The sequence below is a fragment of the Pterocles gutturalis genome, unplaced genomic scaffold, assembly GCF_000699245.1.
Source record: "Pterocles gutturalis isolate BGI_N339 unplaced genomic scaffold, ASM69924v1 scaffold45096, whole genome shotgun sequence".
Taxonomy (NCBI): Eukaryota; Metazoa; Chordata; class Aves; order Pterocliformes; family Pteroclidae; genus Pterocles; species Pterocles gutturalis.
In genome coordinates, this window is record NW_010107166.1 from 10,329 (window position 1) to 32,162 (window position 21,834).

The 21,834-nt window shown below is 37.2% G+C and overlaps 1 protein-coding gene across 1 annotated transcript in view; it reads left to right on the forward strand.

Annotated features, from left to right (window-relative positions):
• Nucleotides 1–1,464: 1,464 nt before the first annotated feature.
• Nucleotides 1,465–21,834, forward strand: part of ADK (adenosine kinase) — a gene marked incomplete at its 5' end in the record, with an annotated part of 80,641 nt that continues 60,271 nt past the window's right edge. The window contains one exon of the mRNA XM_010088005.1: nt 1,465–1,635. Within this exon, the coding sequence (XP_010086307.1) occupies nt 1,465–1,635 (171 nt within the window). The remainder of the gene's footprint in view (nt 1,636–21,834) is intronic.

The following is a 21,834-nucleotide window of genomic DNA, read 5'->3' on the forward strand; positions in this document are numbered from 1 at the left end:
TTTTTTTTAAATCTAACTCTGTCCATTAAATGAAAAACTAAAAGATGGTAGAGATGGCCATGGAGACAAGATGTTACATAAACTGTTCATTTTAATTCTTCATAATGTAAAAATAGCAAAGAAGCTTGGATGTTTACAGGCTTCCAGTCGTTCAAGGTACTGAGTAACTCCACAAGATGCAAAGCATTCTTGTGCCCTTTGGGCTTTATATTCGAGTAGTAAATCATGCCCAGATTTTGAAAGCAAGACTGGAGAGTGTGGAGTAAGGAGAAATAAATAGAAAGACTTTCTAAGTAGTGTTTAATCTGTAGACTCTTCATTATATTATTTTTTCCAGTGAGTAGAATGCCTAAAATGATCTTTTAACTCAAGTATGCAGGATAAAAATACAGATATTCTGTGATCCAAAAACATAATAGTATGGATAGGAACTGGAAAATAAGGTTGTTTCATTATTATACCTTTTAGAGTGTCATGGTGGTGATGTTACAAATAGGACTGAGATGGTGTTTTATTTATCAGGCTCCTGTCAAAGTTGTTTGTTACTCTGCCTTAGACTTACCTCTGGCCTTAAACTTAACACTTGCTGCTCTTGCTTGAAAATTGCTATTATTCACTAAGTTTTGAGAACAGTTAGTAAAGTTGCTTTTAGGATTATAAAAAATGAAACATACAAATTTTTTAATTAGTGTAAAGACTAAGCCTTTGTCTAATTAGTAGGTTAATGAAACTGGAGGGGATCTTTACATAACTCCTGGAACACGTGCGGTTGAGGTAACCATCTGCAATGCTAACTCCATAATGGCAGCCTTGAACTATTCTTCATACAGGGTTAAAATCAGCATTCACAATTTAGTACACAGATAGTAATTTCTTGTTGAGTTATGCTTATTTTATTTCACAATTGATACTTGAATGTTCGTATTCAGAATAAAGACGAATACTTAGGGGAGGGGGATAAAATACATCTGCAGAAACATGAGAACCCCTAGGTTTTTCCTGCAAAACAATAACTACTACAAAGACAGCATGCTCAACATATTTATTATAAACAATGTAATAATTTTTCAGGCAGGGGATTTAATTAATCTCCTAGTTGTGTATAGAGGAGTTCTACTGGACTTTGGAATTAAGCAGCACAGACTCTATTACTAAAAAGGGGCATTTAGAATTGTATCACATTTTAAAATAAAAACATTAGTCTTAGCTGCCATGGGAAAGTGTACTACATGGAATGCAGAGGTAGGGAGTTATGGTTAATTTTGGAGGCATATGCAATTCTAGGCATATGCAGATTCTTTGTCACCTCCATAATACCTTAATGGAAAGGCAACATTTTCCAGAAGTTTTTATCTGTGCATGTGTATGACAAAGGTGGGTTGGGGGAGACCTAGAAGCAGCATACTTCATGTGGTTTCCAATATGAAATTAGTAACACACATTGATTTGTTTGGATGCTTGCAGGGATTCTTCCTGACCGTTTCACCGGAAGCAGTATTAAAAGTGGCGACTCAGGCTTCTGCAAACAACAAGATCTTCAGCTTGAATCTTTCTGCACCATTTATTAGCCAGTTCTACAAAGAGCCTATGATGAAAGTTATGCCGTATGTCGACGTCCTTTTTGGAAATGAGACGGTGAGTTTTACAAAAGTAATTGAAGTATTTGTATCTCTTGCCTAGCTGTTTGTGTCTAGGAGGCTGCTTCCTGGCTCTCCATTATTTGTAGAGAGACACTGACTGTGTGAAGTGACACTAGAGAATTAAATCCACTGTTACAGGACTGTGATATTTCAGTAGATGCCAAAGATGTCACTGGACCTCTCAGAGGTTTACAACTTGCTCATTCTAGTGTAGAGACACGTGAACAATTTACTCTAGGCTAGAAGAGGAAATCTCTAACACATTGGCTCCTTTGTAATAACTGTCCATGTGCATGATAGACTGTTAACTTATCGCCCAGAAGTTAACTCTCTGCTGGAAGAAACCATATGAAGGGCTACAAATGCAGAACTGCTGAGGTTCTGTAACTTGTTTCCATACCTATACTGCTGCTATTAATAGCATTTTCTGTGATGAAGAAGACTAATTTGGGAGAAGTGGGAGGAGAACACTAAGAAATGGTTAGTTGGTTTAGAAGGTTCTCGTTGGTTTTATGGCAAATGGACTGGCAGTCCATCTAAGGAGGGCTTATCTTTGCTATGCAACAGTTGGCAATCAGATTGCATGAAATTCTGCCTGGAAGTCCACGGTAATAGAGCAAATGAATTCAGATTTGATTCATCGTAGTGCTGTCACTTTAATTTTTTTCTACTTCAGAAAGTGCTCTTAAATATTTATTAGTTTGCTCAGCAGAAAAAGGTTAGAAAAAGCGTTGGAAAGTGTGACACACCTAGATAAAGTGTGGGCTTGTCTCTCAAGATAGCTACATTAGTACGTGAAAATTATGGAAAAGCGACTTATTCCTGTCAGTGGTTATTCCTAATTGTGAAAGAGGGAGTTGTGCCAACACAAGTCAGTTTTTACACTGTTGTCCATGTGTCCACATTAGGGGCTAGCATTGTTACAGATACAGAAATTTTTTTTAAAAAGTATTTTTTAAGATGAAGAAAATTGCAATAGTTTTAGATGCAGTAGGATAAGGAGAACCTTTTTAACTGCAGTTAACGATACAGAAGAAGTATTTTCCAGGCATTTTGCTGCTATTGACAACTGTTACCTTTGTTCTGTCTTTCACAATACAGTCCTCCCAAAGATGCTGCTGAGTATTTTGATTTAATAGCAGTATAATCTTAACAAAAAAATCTTGTCAGATTTCACAAATTAAGTAGTACCAAGTCTCATCAATGGGTGGAAAGGCTTCATAGAAACTTCTGGGATTAGACCTTGCTGGTCTTTTGTATAAATATTGCCCTGTTGACCTGTTAGGAGAATTCAGATCACAGTGGTTCCTTAGGTGCTGTTTTTCAGAAGATAAAACATAGGTTGTTACTTTTTGTATATTTGCACACTTTATAAGCAATAGTCCACTATGCTGGTGACATTACAATTTTAGAAATTATATTCAGACTACCTTAATTTCAGTTTGCTATGGTATTATTTTTCACCTGCTGTCAGAAAACATTGCAGAGGACTGTTGTCTGTATTAAAATTGAAAGACTCCCTGCATTTTCTGTGTATAATTTCTGAAGCATGTTGGTGCCTTTCCGGGTAAAAGATACTATTTGAACTGAAGTGATCATCCTTAAACTATTTATTTGTTTGTTTGTTTATTTATTTATGTATTTATTTACACACACACACACACACATACACAGAGTTGAAACTCTGGTTATTTTTTAGTCTCTGTTTCTGCTATATGAGCTGGCCGTTGCTGCTCTTGAGTTGTTAAAATACTATTTGCAGTGGTTTATTCTCTTGCCTTTCTGTGTGACTTGAAACCACACTCTTGGCATGGTGTACTTCAAGTTTTTAGTAGCTGCTGTATCTTGTAATTGTCAGTATTTCTGCTGTATCTTGTAATTGTCAGTATTTCTGCTGTCTGCATATGGTTTGTGGTAAAGAGTAGTTGCAAAACTCAAGAGAAGCTCATTCTGACATATTCCACTTTCTGGTAGCTTCCTTTGGTTTTTGTTTTTGGTTTATATATGTATATATATTCATTTCATCTAAAGGGACATTCAGGATTTTTTTGTTTATGCCTTGATAGACAGAGAACCACTTCAGCTAGCCAACACCAAATTTTTGCCATTTACTGTGATTTCCTTTTCCTTTTTGCTACATTTTCCATCAGTTTTGCTAATTGAGTTAAATACTGAAAGTGTATAAGTTAACATATAAGCAAGGCATACTAAGTGGTGTGGTTGTTACTTTATTAGTACAGACAATACTCTCAGACACAATTTTTATTCTTCCCTATATTTGTCTTCACTCCACATTATAGACCAATACAATTTTATTGTTAAGCACTGAAATGTTTGTTTTTTGAGTAATATAAAAACATCCAAGAGCAGCAAAATTCCAAATTGCTGACATTTCTAAACTAAAAACAATTGTCAAAGTGATTTTAAATTACATCTTCTACTTAAAAATTTACATATGAATGGAGATTGGTTATTTCAAGTTTCAGCCAGATGGTAATTAAAATGGGCAAGTTATAAACCTCTTGCAATAAATATTCTGGTTAGAATGTAAATGCCAGCGTACCCTTAACTACAGTGGAGACAATGAATGCTGTGATAACAGCTCAGTACATGTATCAGTTTCAGTATTAGCTCAGTGACCACTGGTATTTTGAGCATTTGTTTGAGTCCCTTTTATAACTAGTCAAACATCTCAATTTTTGATACTTATTAACTGTAGTTCATATAATAAATTTACTACAGAACATTCAGAATAGGAATAATTATATGTTCATTGCTGCTAACCAATTAGGGCCATTCTGCAGTCATTATCTAGTAATACATGACTGGAGAACTTGATTATTGTCATTGCTTTTAATTTTTATTAAATTAAGGGTTTTTTAATAGTGTCATTTTGCAAACGGTTCTTAGCAATAATACCTTCCAAGCTACCATAATCACTGGATAATTAACCTGCCAGGATTAAGCACATTCTACTTTGCCTCAGGATGCTTAACTCTCAAATAAGGTCAATTATCTCCTGATGATAACTGCTTTGTCACAAGTTGCTGCTTAATTCATCTGTAAAAGCTCACCTTAGAATACATACTTTACAACTCTAAGTAACTTTCAGTAACAAAGGTCAAAGGAGTGAAAGCTTTTAAAGTTACATCTCTACACAGGGTTGTGGAATGTTTCCTACACAGCAATTATACTAGGGGAGTAAAGGAGCCTAGATTTGCATATTTTTTTCTTTCCCAGACCTCTTTCCACTTTCCCAGTTAGGGCTAAAGCTTGATGTCTCTGATATAGGTGACCCATGGAAGTCAGTAACGGGCACAAGAATCTGAACTCAATTTCCAGTCTCCCCAAAAGATGTAAGTTACAGTAACATCTCCTCAGGGAAGGAACCACTTCTGGGGGAAACAGTCTGTGTGTTTTGGGTCGTACAGCTGGATAGCAGTTTCTTTTCTGTGAAGGTCTTCAGAATTCAAGGGACACTGCAAACCTTTCACATGATTCATCCCTGCATATGGCAGTCATTCATGACTCAAAGGAATATTTGTTCAGATATTGGTGTGGTACAGATATTCTGGGTTCTTTTCCCATGTGTAGGCAGGACATCACTGAGAAATTTTAGAGTTTAGAAACTTTAGAATTACAGACATGCTGAGCTCCTCATCTGTTGCTTCACGGTGAATACCGTAGCCAAACAGTATAGCTTGCAGTATGCAGTGTACAGTGATCTGTAAAAGTTAACGAGGTTATGTAGAAGAGAAATCATGGATTTTTCTAAAGCGGGAATATAATAAAGAAAACTGAGATAACAGTTATTCTTGGAAATTAGATCCCCTTCCTCTCTAGCGTAAAGAGCTGTTACTGCTAAACACCCAGCCTCTGAACAAGTTAATTATAGGATTGTAAGCTGAAGTTCTGCAAAGACAGATGCTTCTTCAAGCTCATCGGGAAATCGATGCTGGTGTGACAGCAAATGTGCTGAAAAGAAAGAAGGTTGCGTGCAAGACTTCTGTGTTTTAAGAAGCAATGACAGTAGCTTTAGTGGTGGTTCTGGAGTCATGGATCCTGAGCCTTAAAAAGATGTGTCACTTTGTATGCAGTAAGATATCAAATGAGTCTTGTCATCATTTCGTTTTACAACTGTGCCAAAACAGTACATTGTGCCTCCTTAATTTAAAATATTTTCAAGTGAGGTGTTAAATACTAACATAAACATCCCTAAAAGTATATTTGGTCTGGACACAGACTTTAAGAATATTTATAAGCCTTTGTGAAGGCAAGTCTCTTTAATGACATAGAAAAGTCTCTTTAATGGCAAGGAAATACAGTAAAGATAAAACTGATAACGGTGGTTAACATGCTTCTGATTTTGCACTTGCAGTCAGTGTGTAGTTTTGTGCTCATTTTAACCAGGGGAATGAATGGAAATGCTGCTAAGTTTTCTGGCATAAAACTGTGTTCAGCACACTAGGATTTACACCTAAATGACAGTTTCCAAACAAATTGGTCTGTTTCCTTTCTGTAACCTGTAATGCATGTTTGTAAACAACTTTAATCCTACATACTTTGAAATATTACGTTAAGGTATGACACCGTGGACAACCTTTAGTCCTGCCTGCAAATTTCCTTTGCTGGATGATCACCTGGGGCCAAACTGCTACCTGCAGGCTTAGGAATCTGCCCACAGCTCACACGAATCTTGAGTGAGACATAATCACTTTAGTAAGATAAATGATCCCCATGGTGATTCTTTAAACTAGTGTGCATTCATAATGGCATGACTGAATTGATCTGAATTTACACTGGTGTGATCGCTTCTGCTCATAGACCTAGCAGTTAGTTTTTCCACACTACCTGAATGTCCTTTCACACTGGTGAATTATCTGATTCTGAGGAAATGATTAAGAGGTAAGAGAGAGGAGAAAATCAGGTGGCAGATGTAATTTGGTGTGTGGAAGAAGGGAAACACAGTTTGACTTTCAATAAATAATGAAAGGGAGACAAGCATTTCAGTCTATTCTGTATCAGATGGGGACAAGAAGTAAAGAACACAGCAAAGGATGGCTGATCATGCCATAAGTACCTCCAAATTGTTGTTTGTTTGAAGTATTTTCAAGTAAGCATTTAAAATTATTTTTGAATTATTTAAATTTTTAGTAGAAGGCAAATACTAGATTGTATTTGAAACTAGTTTCTTGAAGAGGCTTATTTTACTGTACTGCTAACTTGCATGTATGTTGTGTAAAGAGCCCTTAAGAGACCTTGATTTTTTCTTTTAGTTTACTGGAACTGTTCCATATTGATGGGTTGTTTTCAGTCAGTGGCTGGTTGCAAGCTATCTTCCATATGAGTTCAACCTTTACCTTCAGCTTCTACATCTTTATTCACTTTGAATTAAGTTTTCAGACACATTAATCATATTAAATGAAGTTAAGGAGGGTGTCAGTGTTTTGCATTTCAATTTATATGCCAGTAGTTTCCTTTATGCTTTCAGAAGTTCTCAGAAACTTGCCCCACAGGTGAGGGTAATTACCTTCATTTCATAGGCTGAGTGAGAGACTGAGGTTTGCACAGTCCCCTACAGGGAGTCTGCAGTTAAGTTAAAAATCATAGTCAGATATTCTGACCCAGTTTATTAAATACACATGAGAAAAAATTTGTAAGGAGGTGTCTCCTCTTCTGTTTTAACAGGTAGAGGTTTTTAAGGTCAGCTGCTGCTGGTGTTTGCTTTTCTAAACTGCAGTAAATGATACCAGTTTCTTTTTATAAATCCTACATTTAAGATTGTTGTAAAGTATTTGGAGGGAGCCTGGGAATTAAAAATTGTCATTTTGAATGGAAGAAAAATAAATATTATTTTTCTTTCATGTCTTTGTAGAATTTTGACACTTCTTTCCTGGTGCAGGTATTGTGTTTTCACCTATAGGGAAAGCTATGGCATTGTAATATTGCTGTTTAATTCTCAAAATTAACTTTCTCAGTATTGGAACATCTAATAAATTGTAAATTGTGACCAACAGAAAAATGAGAGGGTCTGTAGCACAAGGGAGTTTGATCATGTCAATGGCATGTTGTAAAGATGTGCCGTGGGAAGGATGCTGAAACAGCCCAAGGCTATTTCAGCTGCAGACAGTGAATCTGCGTCTCCCTCTCTCTTCTCTTTTTTTTTTTTTTCCCCTCCCTTGTGAACTGCAGTGGCTCTATAAGATGAAATGCTTTTAAATCATTTCCCAATGTTGCAGCTGTCTTTGATAAAAGCCCTGTTATCTGAAATAATATGAATCACTGTGGAGTTAATCATACCTTACACAACAACATATTTTGTTGTGATTCATTCTGTTTCAATTAATCATATTATTTATCTACATTGTCTCAGCTGCTGCACTGAAATTTGTGAGTAATAAGCAAGTAATTATTTTAGTATAGTTTACCTAGTACATTATGAATGAAAGGAAAATTGAGAGCCAAGATTTTAAATTTATATTTAGTGCTGCTTCCAGCTAATGTCTAGCTATTTAAGCAATTTAGACATCCTATCTCAAAAATGGCTTTCTTTTTCCTGTTATGGAAAAATAAGCAGGTGTTTAGAAGAGAAACATATTTTACAACAAGCTTCACTTCTGAAAACTAAAAATATTTTCTGGTGCTCTCTCAGAATGCTTAGGGATATTTATCCTTCCTTATGCTATGTAGTGTTGAGATACTTTTAAGATTACAAATACTGGATAGAACGCAGCACAAGACAGAACATGTCCTGTGAGGAGGAAAGACAGATTTCACCATATTTCAGCAGCTTGTGTTTTACTGACAATGACTGATAACCCTTTTCACTTTGTAGCACTTCCCAGAGTGTCTCATAACACTTCGTAAACATTAAAGCTCAGAATAAGCCAATAAGTTGGGTGTGCAGTCTTGTTTATTTTTACAGGTGGACAATTGAGAGGTTATTTGCCCACGGTCATACAGCAAGAGCAGAACGAGGAACAAGCAAAATTGAGTTCTAACTTTTTTCTTCAGTTACTGTCCTGAAATGTTGTCAGCTGCTGGATACATTTAGGACAAAACTCACCTGTCTGGAGAAGAAGACCTGCAGAATTTGTCTTTTAGTTTTCAGTTTAATATTAATACATGTCTCTGAAAACCTTTCAAAGGTGAACTGCATATGCATTTTCAATAATCAGTACTAGAGCTGAAAAATAAAGGGTATGATGAAAAATTAGTTAAATAGTTGGTAAGAAGCAGAATGAAGGCAGAAATATTCATGAAAAGTTCTTTAAATCAGTGTAAATCCAGAACAACTCAATTTTACAGAGATTCTTGCAGATAGCAATGCAGGTAAAATATATATGTTTCAGTAAAGGTTTTGTGTTCCAATAGAGCTAAGGTCTATTCGATGACTTCACATTACAAGCCCTATTTGGGGCCACATGTAGACAGTTTCTGATTCAGAGCATTGTTGTATCATGTTAAAGCATTTTATGCCAACATATATGGGGGATTCTCCCCCTCTTACAGTCCTTACAGTGAATTGTGAGGCTGCAGTGTTGTGTTATCCCCATGGATCACACCTAAATGTGAGCTGATGCAGACCTCTCTCACCTGTCCTTACCGCATAGTCTCAGCTGCCCCCTTTAGTCAGATTTAGCAGTTTTATGTCCATAGCAAGAAGGTGGGCTATCGGTAGGCTATTAAATCACTGACCTGGTCCAGCTTTCCCAGACAGCATGGTCACTAGCTCTGGCTAGATGAGAGTAATACATGGTGGTACAGAGGACTTTGAAAGAGAAAGCCTGATAGCCTCTCTGTTTCGTCTGATCTAAACAGTCTATGTTGTTAGGGTCTCACAACCAATATAGCAAAGAAACACAGTTGGGAACATCATCTGATTTTCAGTTTTTATTTCTCTAGTATAGTATTTATGGCTATATCCTTTTTAATCCTGTCTTATGTTACATATGCAGCCGCTCAGTATAGTTTTATCTGCAGGTGTTTAGTTGAATGTTATTATGTATCGATAAGTTCAGGTATTAGCTGTAAAGTTCTTGGACAGAGGTTTTTATATGAAAGAGCTTGTATTTGACTAAGGAGTACATATTGATGCTTCCTGTGTTTATAAATTAGAGTCTGAACAGAGAGTACTTGAAAGAAAAGAAAAGGGAAGGATAGTCAAGGAACCTGTAGTAAGTCCATGATGAAGTTCAAAACCCTCTGAACGTGGATTGTAGAGATGTCTGGAGGCTGCTCTAAACTAAACTGCTCTAAACTAAATTTTTCAAGAAAATATGCAGTATAACGTAATAAATACAGAGGCTAAAAGCAGATGTGTTTTTCAATCCACATGAGTGCAAATGTTTTAATAATTATTTTAATGCTGAAGCTGCTTAAGAAAAATATGTACAAAATGAAAACATGTAGTTGTACAAAAGTAAGTTGAAACTGCATTACAACAGCTTTTGATTTTTATTTTGAAAACTTTTATAAGGAAATAATCTTGAAAATGTGGTTTGGTGGTTTGGAATAGAATTGGCGATATCTTTATTGTGTTAACATATTTTTCTGTGCTGTTATATAGCACTAGTTTTTCAAAACTACAGTCTCAACCTTATCTCTCTTCTCATGCTATCTTTATCAGTCAACACCTTCCTTCACCCTGGTTTTATAGCTTAAAGAATATTTTTATCCCATCAAGAGAGTTTCACATCTGATTACAAATCTATTAAGTAGTTTCATTTTTCTGACTTTCTTCAACAAAGAAGAGCAAAACCAGGCATTTGAACCCTCTCTTCCTTCCAGCTAGTTATATAATCTTCTGTCACTGGGATTCCAAAAATTTGTAGGTTTTATAAGAATAAATGTGACCCACTAATGTTTCCTTAAGACTACTGAAAAGGTGCTATGTATAAATAAACAGTGCAAAAAGATTTTTCCCTTGTGTATTGACATATACATTGAAGGTAATTAGAGCTGACTTCTGCTAAACTGTTATTGATTAAAAGCTATATTTTAACTTTTAATTAGAATTTAGGTTTAAGACATTAAAATTCATAATACCAGGCATTTTCATTGACTAAATTTACTGATTATACAATTAAAATGTAATTTGTCCCTCCTTTAAATGTCATTAAAAGAAAAGCTAAATGTGCACTATATTATGAAGTATATGCAATGGGTCACAAATATATGTAAGGGTTGCAAAAATAATTTATTAATTTTTAAATAAATTTTCAAAAGGTTATCAAAAGGTTAGGAAAGGAACTTGGAAAAGGAGTTGAAAAAAATACGGTTGCAGAGTATGTTAAATACCTGAAAGATACATAAAAGCATCCATGGTTTTCCCAAAGGTTTTGATTGATCTTTAAAACCTTGCCTTATTTATAAACATAAGGCACCCCGTTTACAACAGCCTTTGGGTGATAATTTTACAGCTACATGAAAGTGCCTCCCTAAGCTATATTTTGAGGCTTAGTGGTCATATTCTGATTTACAATACCACTTGTTTAAATATTGACCTCCTAGGGAAGGAATGTAGAGAAGTTGCTTTGCTACAGGTTCTTTTTCTAAGTTGTCAGAACTCATCTCTCCTAGTCGTTACACTCTTTTTTTAAAATTCTCCACAGAAGATTCTGTGATTCTATGATTCTAAGTGATCCACTAAACCTTTACTTTAGTAAAAGTACTGCCAATGCATAGGTGGTAAGTAACAGTGTCAAAATGCTGCTCGTTAAGTCCTCAGACACTCATTTGACACTTTGTATTCCATGTCAAGACCAGCAAGGTATGCACTCACATTAGGGAAACGTGCGTATATGAGTCGGTGTGCTTTCCGTGCAGTAGTTCCCAGGTGAAGGAGCTTTCCTCTAAAGGAAAGAATTGCGGCATTCAAATGGCTGGGAAGGTAGAAATTATGAAATATATGAATCTGTCTGTTTCTTGGTTGGTTATGTGTCTAGGTGTGTTGAGGGGGATTCCCCACTCTGAATTTGAAATTCGACAAAAAATTGTATTCATCATCCTCAAGTTATTTCATTCGGAGGCAGCAGTTTCACAAGCAAGTTTCTTCCCAACTGCAGCTAAGGAGAAGGATGTCCTTGCCACCCTTACAAAGGAAGCGGCCATCAACATCTGCTTCTGGTCCAAGTCTTAGAGCTTGGAGCCAGCTGGTTCTGCTGGCTCCATAAGGCCATGGGCCGTCCTTGTCAATAAGCAAAAACCTTTAGCATTTGAGAAACTCACTTGAAATCAATGGGGAAGTAGTACATATTCCAATGGAAGACCCTTATGGTCCCCAGCTAATCTGTCCTTAGTGATACTTTTCAAGCTGTCCCGCTGTTATCAAGGTACAGCCCTGCTGGTTGAGTAGGCTGTTTGAGGATGTCCCAAAAATATCTGGAGTTAGGAGTTTTGTTTCAAGTTTTTATAATGCTGAAGATTGTTGGATCTTGATTCAGGGGAAACTCATTGTATTTATTGAGAAATTCTGCTTCTTCATCTTGATGCTATTGTGCTTTGAGTCTAAGCCAGTCTGCAAGTGCCAGTCAACAGCATGCTTATGTCTCTTTTTCTGTGGCTGTCATTCAGAAGGATACTGGTTTTTTAATTCTGAGAGGCCGAGCTATTAGCAGTATCTTTGGTTCCTGACAGGTAAGAGGCCTCACAGAATTAGATCCTCTTCACGGTCTCTTTTAACAAAGTGCGTTTCTGTTGTGGAATTCCTCTGAGAGACTAGAGCATTTTTATCTTGTCTAGTCAGACCGTTGACCTCTCCAGGGTGTACGACATTCTTTCTTTTTTAAAAGAACTGTAATTTTCATGAGAAATGAAGTTGTAGCCATAAATTGTGTTGTTGGCACAGTTCTGATTGTTCTGAAAGGAGGACCTTCCTGCAACTGGAAGAATATATGGAATTTCATGGAATTGCAGGTATCTTTCACCTTCAGTTCATCTGAAGTTTTTTCTTAACTTTTTTTTGAAACGTGACCTCTGTGGATGGCTAGTCAGATGGTCTTAACACACACATATATGTCATGTTGGAGCAGCTATGATTAGCATGTCTTTTTCCTCTCATTGGAATCTCTGCTAGACCAGTAGATAACTCTGTGGGTGGTCTTGGACACATACCAGTTTCAGATAAATGAATCAGTTGATTTAAATTCTGCAGATATACTTGCCAAACACTATGAATTTGATTTGAACATCAAAGTAAATGCCAGATTCGGATGGATTCGGATTCGCATCTTGGTATATGCGAATTACTGTAATGAGTCAACCTACTGAATCTAACTGCTCAAAAAGAACACTCATCATCTGGAACCAAATTAATTTCTTCTAGAATCTAAACTGGTGAAAAGAACTGAAGAATGGCCAATTGCAGCCCATCTCTGACAATGCGTTATCTAGGTGGGTGGACACATGCGTGAGTATTCTAAAGGGTAGTACTGGTGGGAGATGGACCCATTATTTAGAGTACACCATGGAAACCATAAGTTTCAGAAGTCCGTATTAACTCCACATGCAGATGAGTTTCTTTCATATTTCGGACAAGAACTTTATGTCTCAAGATGAGTGGTACATGTATATATTTCAGGTAGAGCAAGCTAAAGTCAAGATCAAAGTGGTTACTGTGTTAACATCATCTTCAGCAGTGTTCTTGGGATGATTTTTAAGCTGTCATGGAAGTGACATCATAAGTCATCCCAAAGTTATCTTTTCATTTATGGTAAAGATATTAAGTGGGGGGGGGAGTGGTTTGTCCTTGTAACAGACTTTATTCAAAGCATACCTGTTCATTTTGCACCTCTTCCACTGGGGTTGGTTTTTTAGGAAGTTAAATGTCAATTCTCTGTTTTTAACCAACCTTCACCTTTACTATTCTTAAATAAGAATTTCTCTTTTTATTTGGAACTTAAAAGTGCATTGTGTAGGATACTGCAACATAAATTAACAGATGTTGGTTACTTTGGAAGGCGTTTGAATGGATCTAGAGTGAGAGAAGAATATGAAAAGGTTAGCGAGGTGTGTTATCACACCAGGAAGATGCTTAATTCAGGGGTAAATTATGAAGACATTCTTTCTTGTGGCTGTTCAAGGTAACAATTTTTGTAATAGTGTCTCATGTAATGAAACACAAAGCAAACCCCCTAATTTTTCTGTTTCAAAATCTTTACGTTCAATGATACAGTAATGATTTTGAGTGTTAAATGGCTGGGGAGAATTGTATAATTAGATAATATGGTTATTCACAGTTAATATCCTTTAACACTTATTTTTCAGGGTAAAAGCCAGCTCTTTAATGAAAGTTTGAAGGAAAACGGACTGCTCTGTAAACTTTCAGTTTTCTTTGTAATAGTTTTCCAAAGACAGGGTCCTGGACCAGATAGATTGCTGGTCTGATCCACTGTGGCCAGACTGTGGTCCTTGAACAAAGATATTTCTTTCAAAAAAGATTAGCCAAATAATTAGAACTCTCTTTGTACAATTTATACTACATGTGGAAAGTTTTCTAATGATTTTTTTTCATTAGATTGAACAACTGTTTTCAGTGCTGCTGTTTTGTTCAGCTGTTAATGAGACCTCTTGCAATAAATCCTTGTTCAGAATAATGAATGAGAAAAATTATACAGCCTGTAGGTAAAATTCCCAAAAGTTTATTTGAAATATATCCAAATCATCCTGCACACTGTTTGAAATTTAACTAGCTTTGTCTATACTAATCTATCCAAACCAATTTACTCGTTTAAATCAAGATCACAACATGTTACGATGCTTACCTTTTCGTAACATTTCCTTAACTACTTTTTTTTTTCTTGTATATTTCTTCCATTCCATTTTTCTGGAATCAAACACATTGTACCCAGCAACAGCTGGGCATGCAAATCTAGTATAACTGTGCAATGTTTTCGTATTTTAATTCCACATTTTACAAATACTTCTATGGCTCTTATGTTGCCTGTCTCAGCTATGTGGAAAGTATAACAAGGTCTTCAGTAGTACTTATTACTGAACATAGTTACTGTTCTCTCTCAACAGAGACAACTTCTATGCTCAGAACTACCCCAGCTAGCCATCTTTCTGTAATAAACCACCCCTTGAAAATTCTTTCCATGTTCCTGCTCCCAGTAATCTCCCTGCAAATATGAAATCCCTCCCTAATTTTATACTGGCTAGGCATAAGGCATGCAATGTTCAGGCCTGCATCAATATCTGTGGTCCTTGGATGGCTGTAAATGGAAGATTGACAATATTGTAGAGGGCAGATCCCCAGCTTGCCAACAAGACACACAACCCTTGAAGGCCTCCAGGGTATTAAGCCTTACATACAAGTTTACCTTTTATCAATAAGCTATTATGGGACAACCTTAGGTTTCTAAAACATTTTCCCCTGAGGCTCATACAACTTCCTGACTTTACAGAGCAAGGCATATGAAAGATTTAAAATTCTCTAAAATTTTCCTCCGAAACATATAATATACAGAATATTTGATGGGTTGGCATGTTAAAATGTTTTTGTGGATCATTTTCTAAGGCAACTTGCATTACTAGCTTGCAAATTGACCATCTGAGTAATGTGTCCATCCCAAGACAGTTTTTCTGAGAAGACATTGTGTGTTCTTTTTTCTTGACTATCTCCTACCCTTATTGTTACAGCAGTTAACTTTATAGAAGGTGTTTGGAGTGCTATACACTGTACAAAACAGAGCAAGGGGCATGTCTGTTCCTGAGAAACTTACATTTTAAACAGAGATAACAAACAAAAGACTGGAGAAGTAATGATCAGAGAGAGGTGAAATGTCATAACAATGATCATACACTTGCTCAGTGCCATAACCAAAATTGTAGCTAAGGTTTTTGCCCTGTAATCTCATATATCAACTTTTAAAAGAAATGCAATCAATGGAAAAGAAAAAAGTAATGATGGGCTATTCTAAGTCTAGATATACAGGTCCCTTCACTATAGATTTTTTTTAATAGTTCTTGTGCATTTTTTTTTGTTTTCAGTCTTAAAAATAATGCAGAATTAAAGCAGCTCATGATCAGTTAAAATTTTTAATATTTAAGAAAGCAGTATTTAAGATTAACTTTTCCATTTACTGACTGTTACTTGGAACCAAAAAAGTCTTGTATTTTTGTAAGCATAGTAAGCTACACTGTTTTTCTTTAAACTTTAGAGTATGAGTTATATTCCTATAATGACAGCTGCAGGGTGGAATGTTTTAACCCACTGGAGTGAGATATATCTTGGACACATTCTTGGTATCTTAAGTTCAACATGCTCCATATGGTGCCACTGAGCCAGTGATTTTGAAGAAAACAGTCAAAGACTGCTGAAACAGCGTAAAATACAAATTAGTCTTTGCTATATAAGTAAAAAAAATCACTGTCAATCTTTCAGCTTCCTGCATGAATACTTCCAGCAACTTTTAATAGTAGTCCCCATGTTTTAAAAACGACTGTTGAATTCTAGCAGAACAGAGTAAAAGATTGTGGGCTAAGAATGCATACTCAGTATTAACTGTATTATGCCTAAGTCTTATGCAGGAGAGCAAAGAGAAAGGAGGTTGGGTTTCCCTGCATTGTCACATTAGTCTTTCACGTGGCAGCAGGGATTGTGTGTTGCAAGATTTGTGAGAAGTAGGTTGCTCTTTTGTTAACTTGGTCCTCTGTCAGCACAAAAGAGCCATGAAAGAGCTGTGTCATAGGGAGGTGTCTTCACAGTCCTACTATTGACAATAGTAGTGATAGGGTACTCTATAGTAAAACTATGTAATAACCATTGTTATGACTTAAATATTTTAGTGTTCGTGGTACTGGATTAGCTGTGAATTATGTTTTCAGGACGTTGGACTTTTTTCATGTGTTTGCTTTCATAGTATCATGACAGGTAGGAGTTAATGTGTGAGTAACTTGCTTGTCTTTTATCTTAATGTGATTGTGTGACTGGGTTTTTTTCAGTATAAACTTAACCCTGAGTTTCCTGAGTTTGTATTCATGCTTATGGATTTCAGAATTCTTGCAGCATACTTGCAGTTCTTAATACTGAAGTTCTTGGTTCATACACTGATTTTAACTCTGTATTGACCTGAGGTAAATTTTAGTCCTGGATTATTATTATTATTATTATTATTATGGCTTTTTTAAAGTGTCATACATTGACTCCAGACAAGAAACCCAAGGATTACACAGCTGTACAAAAGTTCTTTCAAGTAGTATCAACCTTAAATCATTTTGTATTGATGTTGACTCTTAAGAACAGATTTACAGATAGAGCATAAGAAAAACAGCCACAGTGCACCACCCTATTAACGTATACTTGTGTACTTTTTCTATCAGCAGAGCAGCATATGAAATGAGAGCATTACTAATGAATCAGACCCTTAAGGTGATGATTTACAGTGTGAAGTTGCACATTACAGCCTGAGTTGGTCTAGGACTTCACTGCCAGAGGAAGATGGAGATCTTATACTGCCTGTTCTCCCTCTTTTCAGACTTGTAGCTTCTATCTCAAGTTCCGTCTGTGGATGTAATTTGAGACAGTCAATCTAAAAGTAAGAAACCAAAACACAGTCCTTGAGCTTCTTCTCCACTCCTAAATTTTTACAATCTGTAAAATCATTAGAGATAACTAGCATTTTAGTAGTCCCATATTAGATCTACCTGCACTGCTGTAGTCCCTCCAGATGTAATTAGATAAAATAATCATCAATAGTTTGTTTTAATTTCCATCTTTAAATATAGCTTGAATGTCAGATTTCAAATTATAATTACTTATTACGTGTTTGTTAAATCCCTTGGGATACAGCCGATGTTGGTATGTGTGGTAAAGAACCTAGTTGCCAATGGATTCAATAAATAAAGTTGTTGTATGCTCTCAGAAAGTACAATAAAAGCACACAAGGTCTTGAGACAGTATTTCTCATATGACACAAAGTTCAAATCTCTGCTTTAAGTGGAAAACAGAACTTAATATTAGCATTAGAAATATGACCAGAACATGAATGATACATTAAGGTGGAAGCTTTCTCCTCATACATAAAATACAATTACAGCCTTTTTTTTCCTTGCAGAAGCTGGATTCTCTAGTTTTAAAAGGTATCTGTTAAAATTCATTCAGTCACTGGACATATGTTGGTATATGTTCTGTGAAAGACTTCTTCAACTGTATCTCTCTCATCAGTGATAACTGTGTAGGCCTTCCAGTCTCCATGGCCATCCTGATCTATTTGTTATGATGATATAATGCAGCTGCCACAAAACACTACCCCTTTCTTTCAGAAACATAAGACTTCCAGGCCATACATGTAATCTAACTGCAGGAAACTATCCCTAGGGATCCACTTGACCTATGAGTGCCTTCTTTCATTTTGTGTCATGGGTAGACCAGTCTCTTTGGTTATCTGCTCAGCAGGATTACAGTCACTTTCTAAATTGGAAGACAGCTGTGCTTTCCTTTTCTGAGTATCAGTTCATCATCAATATGTGTGAGAAGCTTGTATTAAGCTACGTGTTAAGCTTGCACTTAACTGTTCCAAAACAAGTTTGGGTATGAAAGACCTAACACTTGTGTTGTGTTGCTCAGCTGGGACAAAAGGAGGATCTCCTCATGCCAAACATTCTTTATGATGAAGAGCAGAGCGTAAAAGGAAACCAAAACGTCTTTCTGCACATTGCTGCTGTTTGCTAAAGGAGGCAGGGTCCAGCCTGTTCTTTTCTAATTCCACATCTCAGCCATTGGTTGGTTATTTGAGGAGAGGAGGAGATAAAGTATACGAGGAAGACTTGAGAAGACCAGATGGAGCTTTCTGCCTGAAAATGGCTCTATATTTCCCAAAGATGGAGAAATTTCCTTAGCCACAATGCTCAACCTTGCCTTAGTGCATCAGGGCCTGGGAGTGGTTTTCCTCAGGCCTGCCAGAAGCTCATACTTTGCTACTTACAGGCCAATAAATTACTTCTCCAGAAAGTTCCTTTCTTGATAAATCAATCTACTCATGTGTTTGCACTGTATTATGGAAGAGGAGCCTTGTCATTTTGTTGAAATAATAGGACATTGCTAGATACCAAGTATTTATGGCTAGATTTAATGATTTTAAAGGAAGCAAATTATTGCAGCTCCAGGGCAGCAGTAACTTATGTAGTGACAACTTATACATGTTTTATGTACCTATTTACTTCACTAAAAAAGTATAGTTACAATAGTAATGACTATGTCACCAGATTTCTTTGCTAGTTCTGAAATACAAAATACCTGTATGCCACCTGAACTGTGATTATTTTCTGCACAGGTACTGAAAGTAGAAGTTGAGAGTGTCACACACTTCTCTAAACAAACAGTAACACATTGTTTTACAGAACATTTTCTGGTGAAAAGCAATTGATACAAGTGGATCTCAAGTTGCTAGCACCCCTAGTATCCTTTGCTACAAAACTGAAAGAAAAGCTTCACTGGGCTCCTACCAGCAGAGACTCCACTAGTATATACTTAACCTTTAGTGTTCTATGGAATATTGGTATTATACACAGGAAAATAATGTGTGGTGTTCAGGAAGATATTTTCTGTAATTTTAAGTGTGATCTCATAAGCACAAAGCCATCTTTTGTCTATCTACAGCTTGTTAATGTTGTATAATATCACAAAAAGTGGTGGGTTTTTTCCCTGCTTCTTCTACTTTAGAAATGGCAAATTTAAGAATTTAGGTAGTGACCTTGTATACCTTGGGATGCAGCTCACTAACACCAATAGAATTGAGAAGCCAACTACTAGATTTCCCAAATCAGCATTAACCACTAGGGCAGTGGCAAGCTACCCCAATGTGACTTGTGACAGTGGGCCAGTGAAAGGTGAAAACTCTTACCACAGATCTAGACTTCTTCTTAAAGCTGAGTTATGTTTTCTCACATGTAGACAGTGAAAGATGACCTGAATACATATAACAATCATGAATATGGATATTTGAAGAAAAGCAGTTTGCAGGACTGCAGACTTAATCCACCATTTCAGTCATTCACCTTTAATAGAGACTTGTCTACACAGGAAAATGAATCTCAGCTGAGATAGCACATTATTTTAAGCACAACAGCTTTAATTCAGATTTGTATTGTGTCCATTTGCGGATAGTCTTAAGCTGGAACAGGAGTGGTTCATTCCTGTTTAACTTTGAAAATGTGTTTGACTAAAGAGGAGCAGGGCACATGAATTATTGAACAAGCATGTCAACACGTGAAGCCAGCCATTAACAAGTCCACGTGAAGATGCAAAAGTAAAATTGATCCACAATAATGTAGTGGTTGATCTCCTCTTCCTCGCACTGTGCAATGTCAGAATTCTTCCCACAAAAAAGGAATCTCAGTTTGGTGGGTTGGGAGGTGGACACGGTGCTGTTAGGTGTTAAGTTTGTCTGCATGAGTTCTAGGGAAGAGTTAGGAAATTACTTTAGCTGGGAAGTTTGATCCAACCTCCCTAAGTCCTTGAACTGGAGGTGGAGACTGGGTGGTTCAGATTCCAGCTTTATGTAGCAGTGCCACCATTTAGACTCTTTAAATCTGATCAACGTTTGAACTGACCCTGGACAGGTGACCTGCAAAACTAGATTATTCCATTTGCTAGTCTGAGTGCTATGCTTCAAGAGTACCTTAAGCTGTGTGAGTCTGCATGAATTCCCAGCTCAGCTAGTTCTGAGATCTCTGTGATTCTCCACTGCCTGATATAAACATACCCAAACACTCACATTGTCTCTGACCTTTGCACAGACCTGCAGGTACTAGTCTCTATATAATTTACCAGTGTGATGGGTTAGCCCTTGGCTGGGGGCCAAATCACACACCCGCTCACGCAATTTCCCCCCCCATCTGAGGATAGGGGAGAGAATTAAAGGGGTAAAGGGAAAAAAGGACTCGTGGGTTGAGATAAGGACGATTTAATAACTAAACTAAAATAATATTGAAAATAATACTATATACAAATATACAAATGAGTGATACACAGTGATCCTGCCCCCCTCCCCTCCCCCCCACCACATGACCAAGGCTCAGACTGTTCCCGGCTAACGATCCCGGAGCAGGGAGAGTCCCGAAGCTCACAGAACGGAGATGACAGTCCGAGCGTCGCAGACCGAGAGCTGACCAGGGTGTGTGGGGGGAAGGCCTTGGGAGAGCGACCACCTGGAGCGAGATGACCCGGAGCAAAAGAGATCCGGAACCAAAAGGGCCGATCTTCCAGAGGTTTCTTATGTTATGGAATAGATTATTGGCCACTCTGGGTCTCAATCCTGAACCTAAGATCAAATCCTGGGCTAGTAACTGGGGCTGTGCTCCCTCCCAGCTTCTCCGGTCTGCGGACCTTGGCAGCGGGTGAACATCACTTCTTATCAGCTTTCTTCTGAGCACAAATCCAAAACACAACAGCCTCGTGCTAGCTATTGTGAAGAAAGTTAACTCTGTCTCAGCTTAACCCAGGACAACCAGACAGCCTTCAACAGCTCCAGCAAGTCAATGGAGTGTGACCACCCAGTGTCACACTGATGCGCAGGTAGGCTGGGAAATTTTGACCAGAAAGCCCCTCCTCTCTGCGGCTGATTGCCTGTGTGATAGATTAGGTCACTCTCTCTCTGTCTCTTCACTTTTACTATATACTGCTTTCGTAGTCAAAAGTGTTTATTCCAGCTGTGATGTTAAAAAGTATAACTCAATTTACACCTACAGGAATAGTCTGGCCAGAGTGGTTTTTACCATTACTGGGAAATACACTCAATAAGGAAGCACGTGCATCTTGTATATGGTTGAAGGTATAATGTACATGTGCATTTGTTGTCACTGCAACAGACTTAGGAATAAATCTGCCTCAATTTCTGGATAAAGGCTGTCTTTCTCCTGCTGAGATCTGACATGCAATTCTTGTTCTGCAGCTATTTGAGTATTGTGTTTCTTCTCTATCCTGTTGCTGGTGCAGCAACGTGGTCTGGGGTGGATTCCATGTGTGTGATGCTCACACACATGCTGTTCTGCTGCCAAGAGGAGAGGACCTGATTTTTTGTCACATGAAAAGAAACTTGCTGGTACAGTACATTATTAAATGCTAGAGACTTATTTCATGAAATGGGAACACCGCAGGGGAATCTGGCAAGGACGATATGTTTATGTGACTGAATTGAGTGTTGCAACTGCCATCACTTAGTTCCCTTGGCTGCAGTGAGTGAGTTGTGAG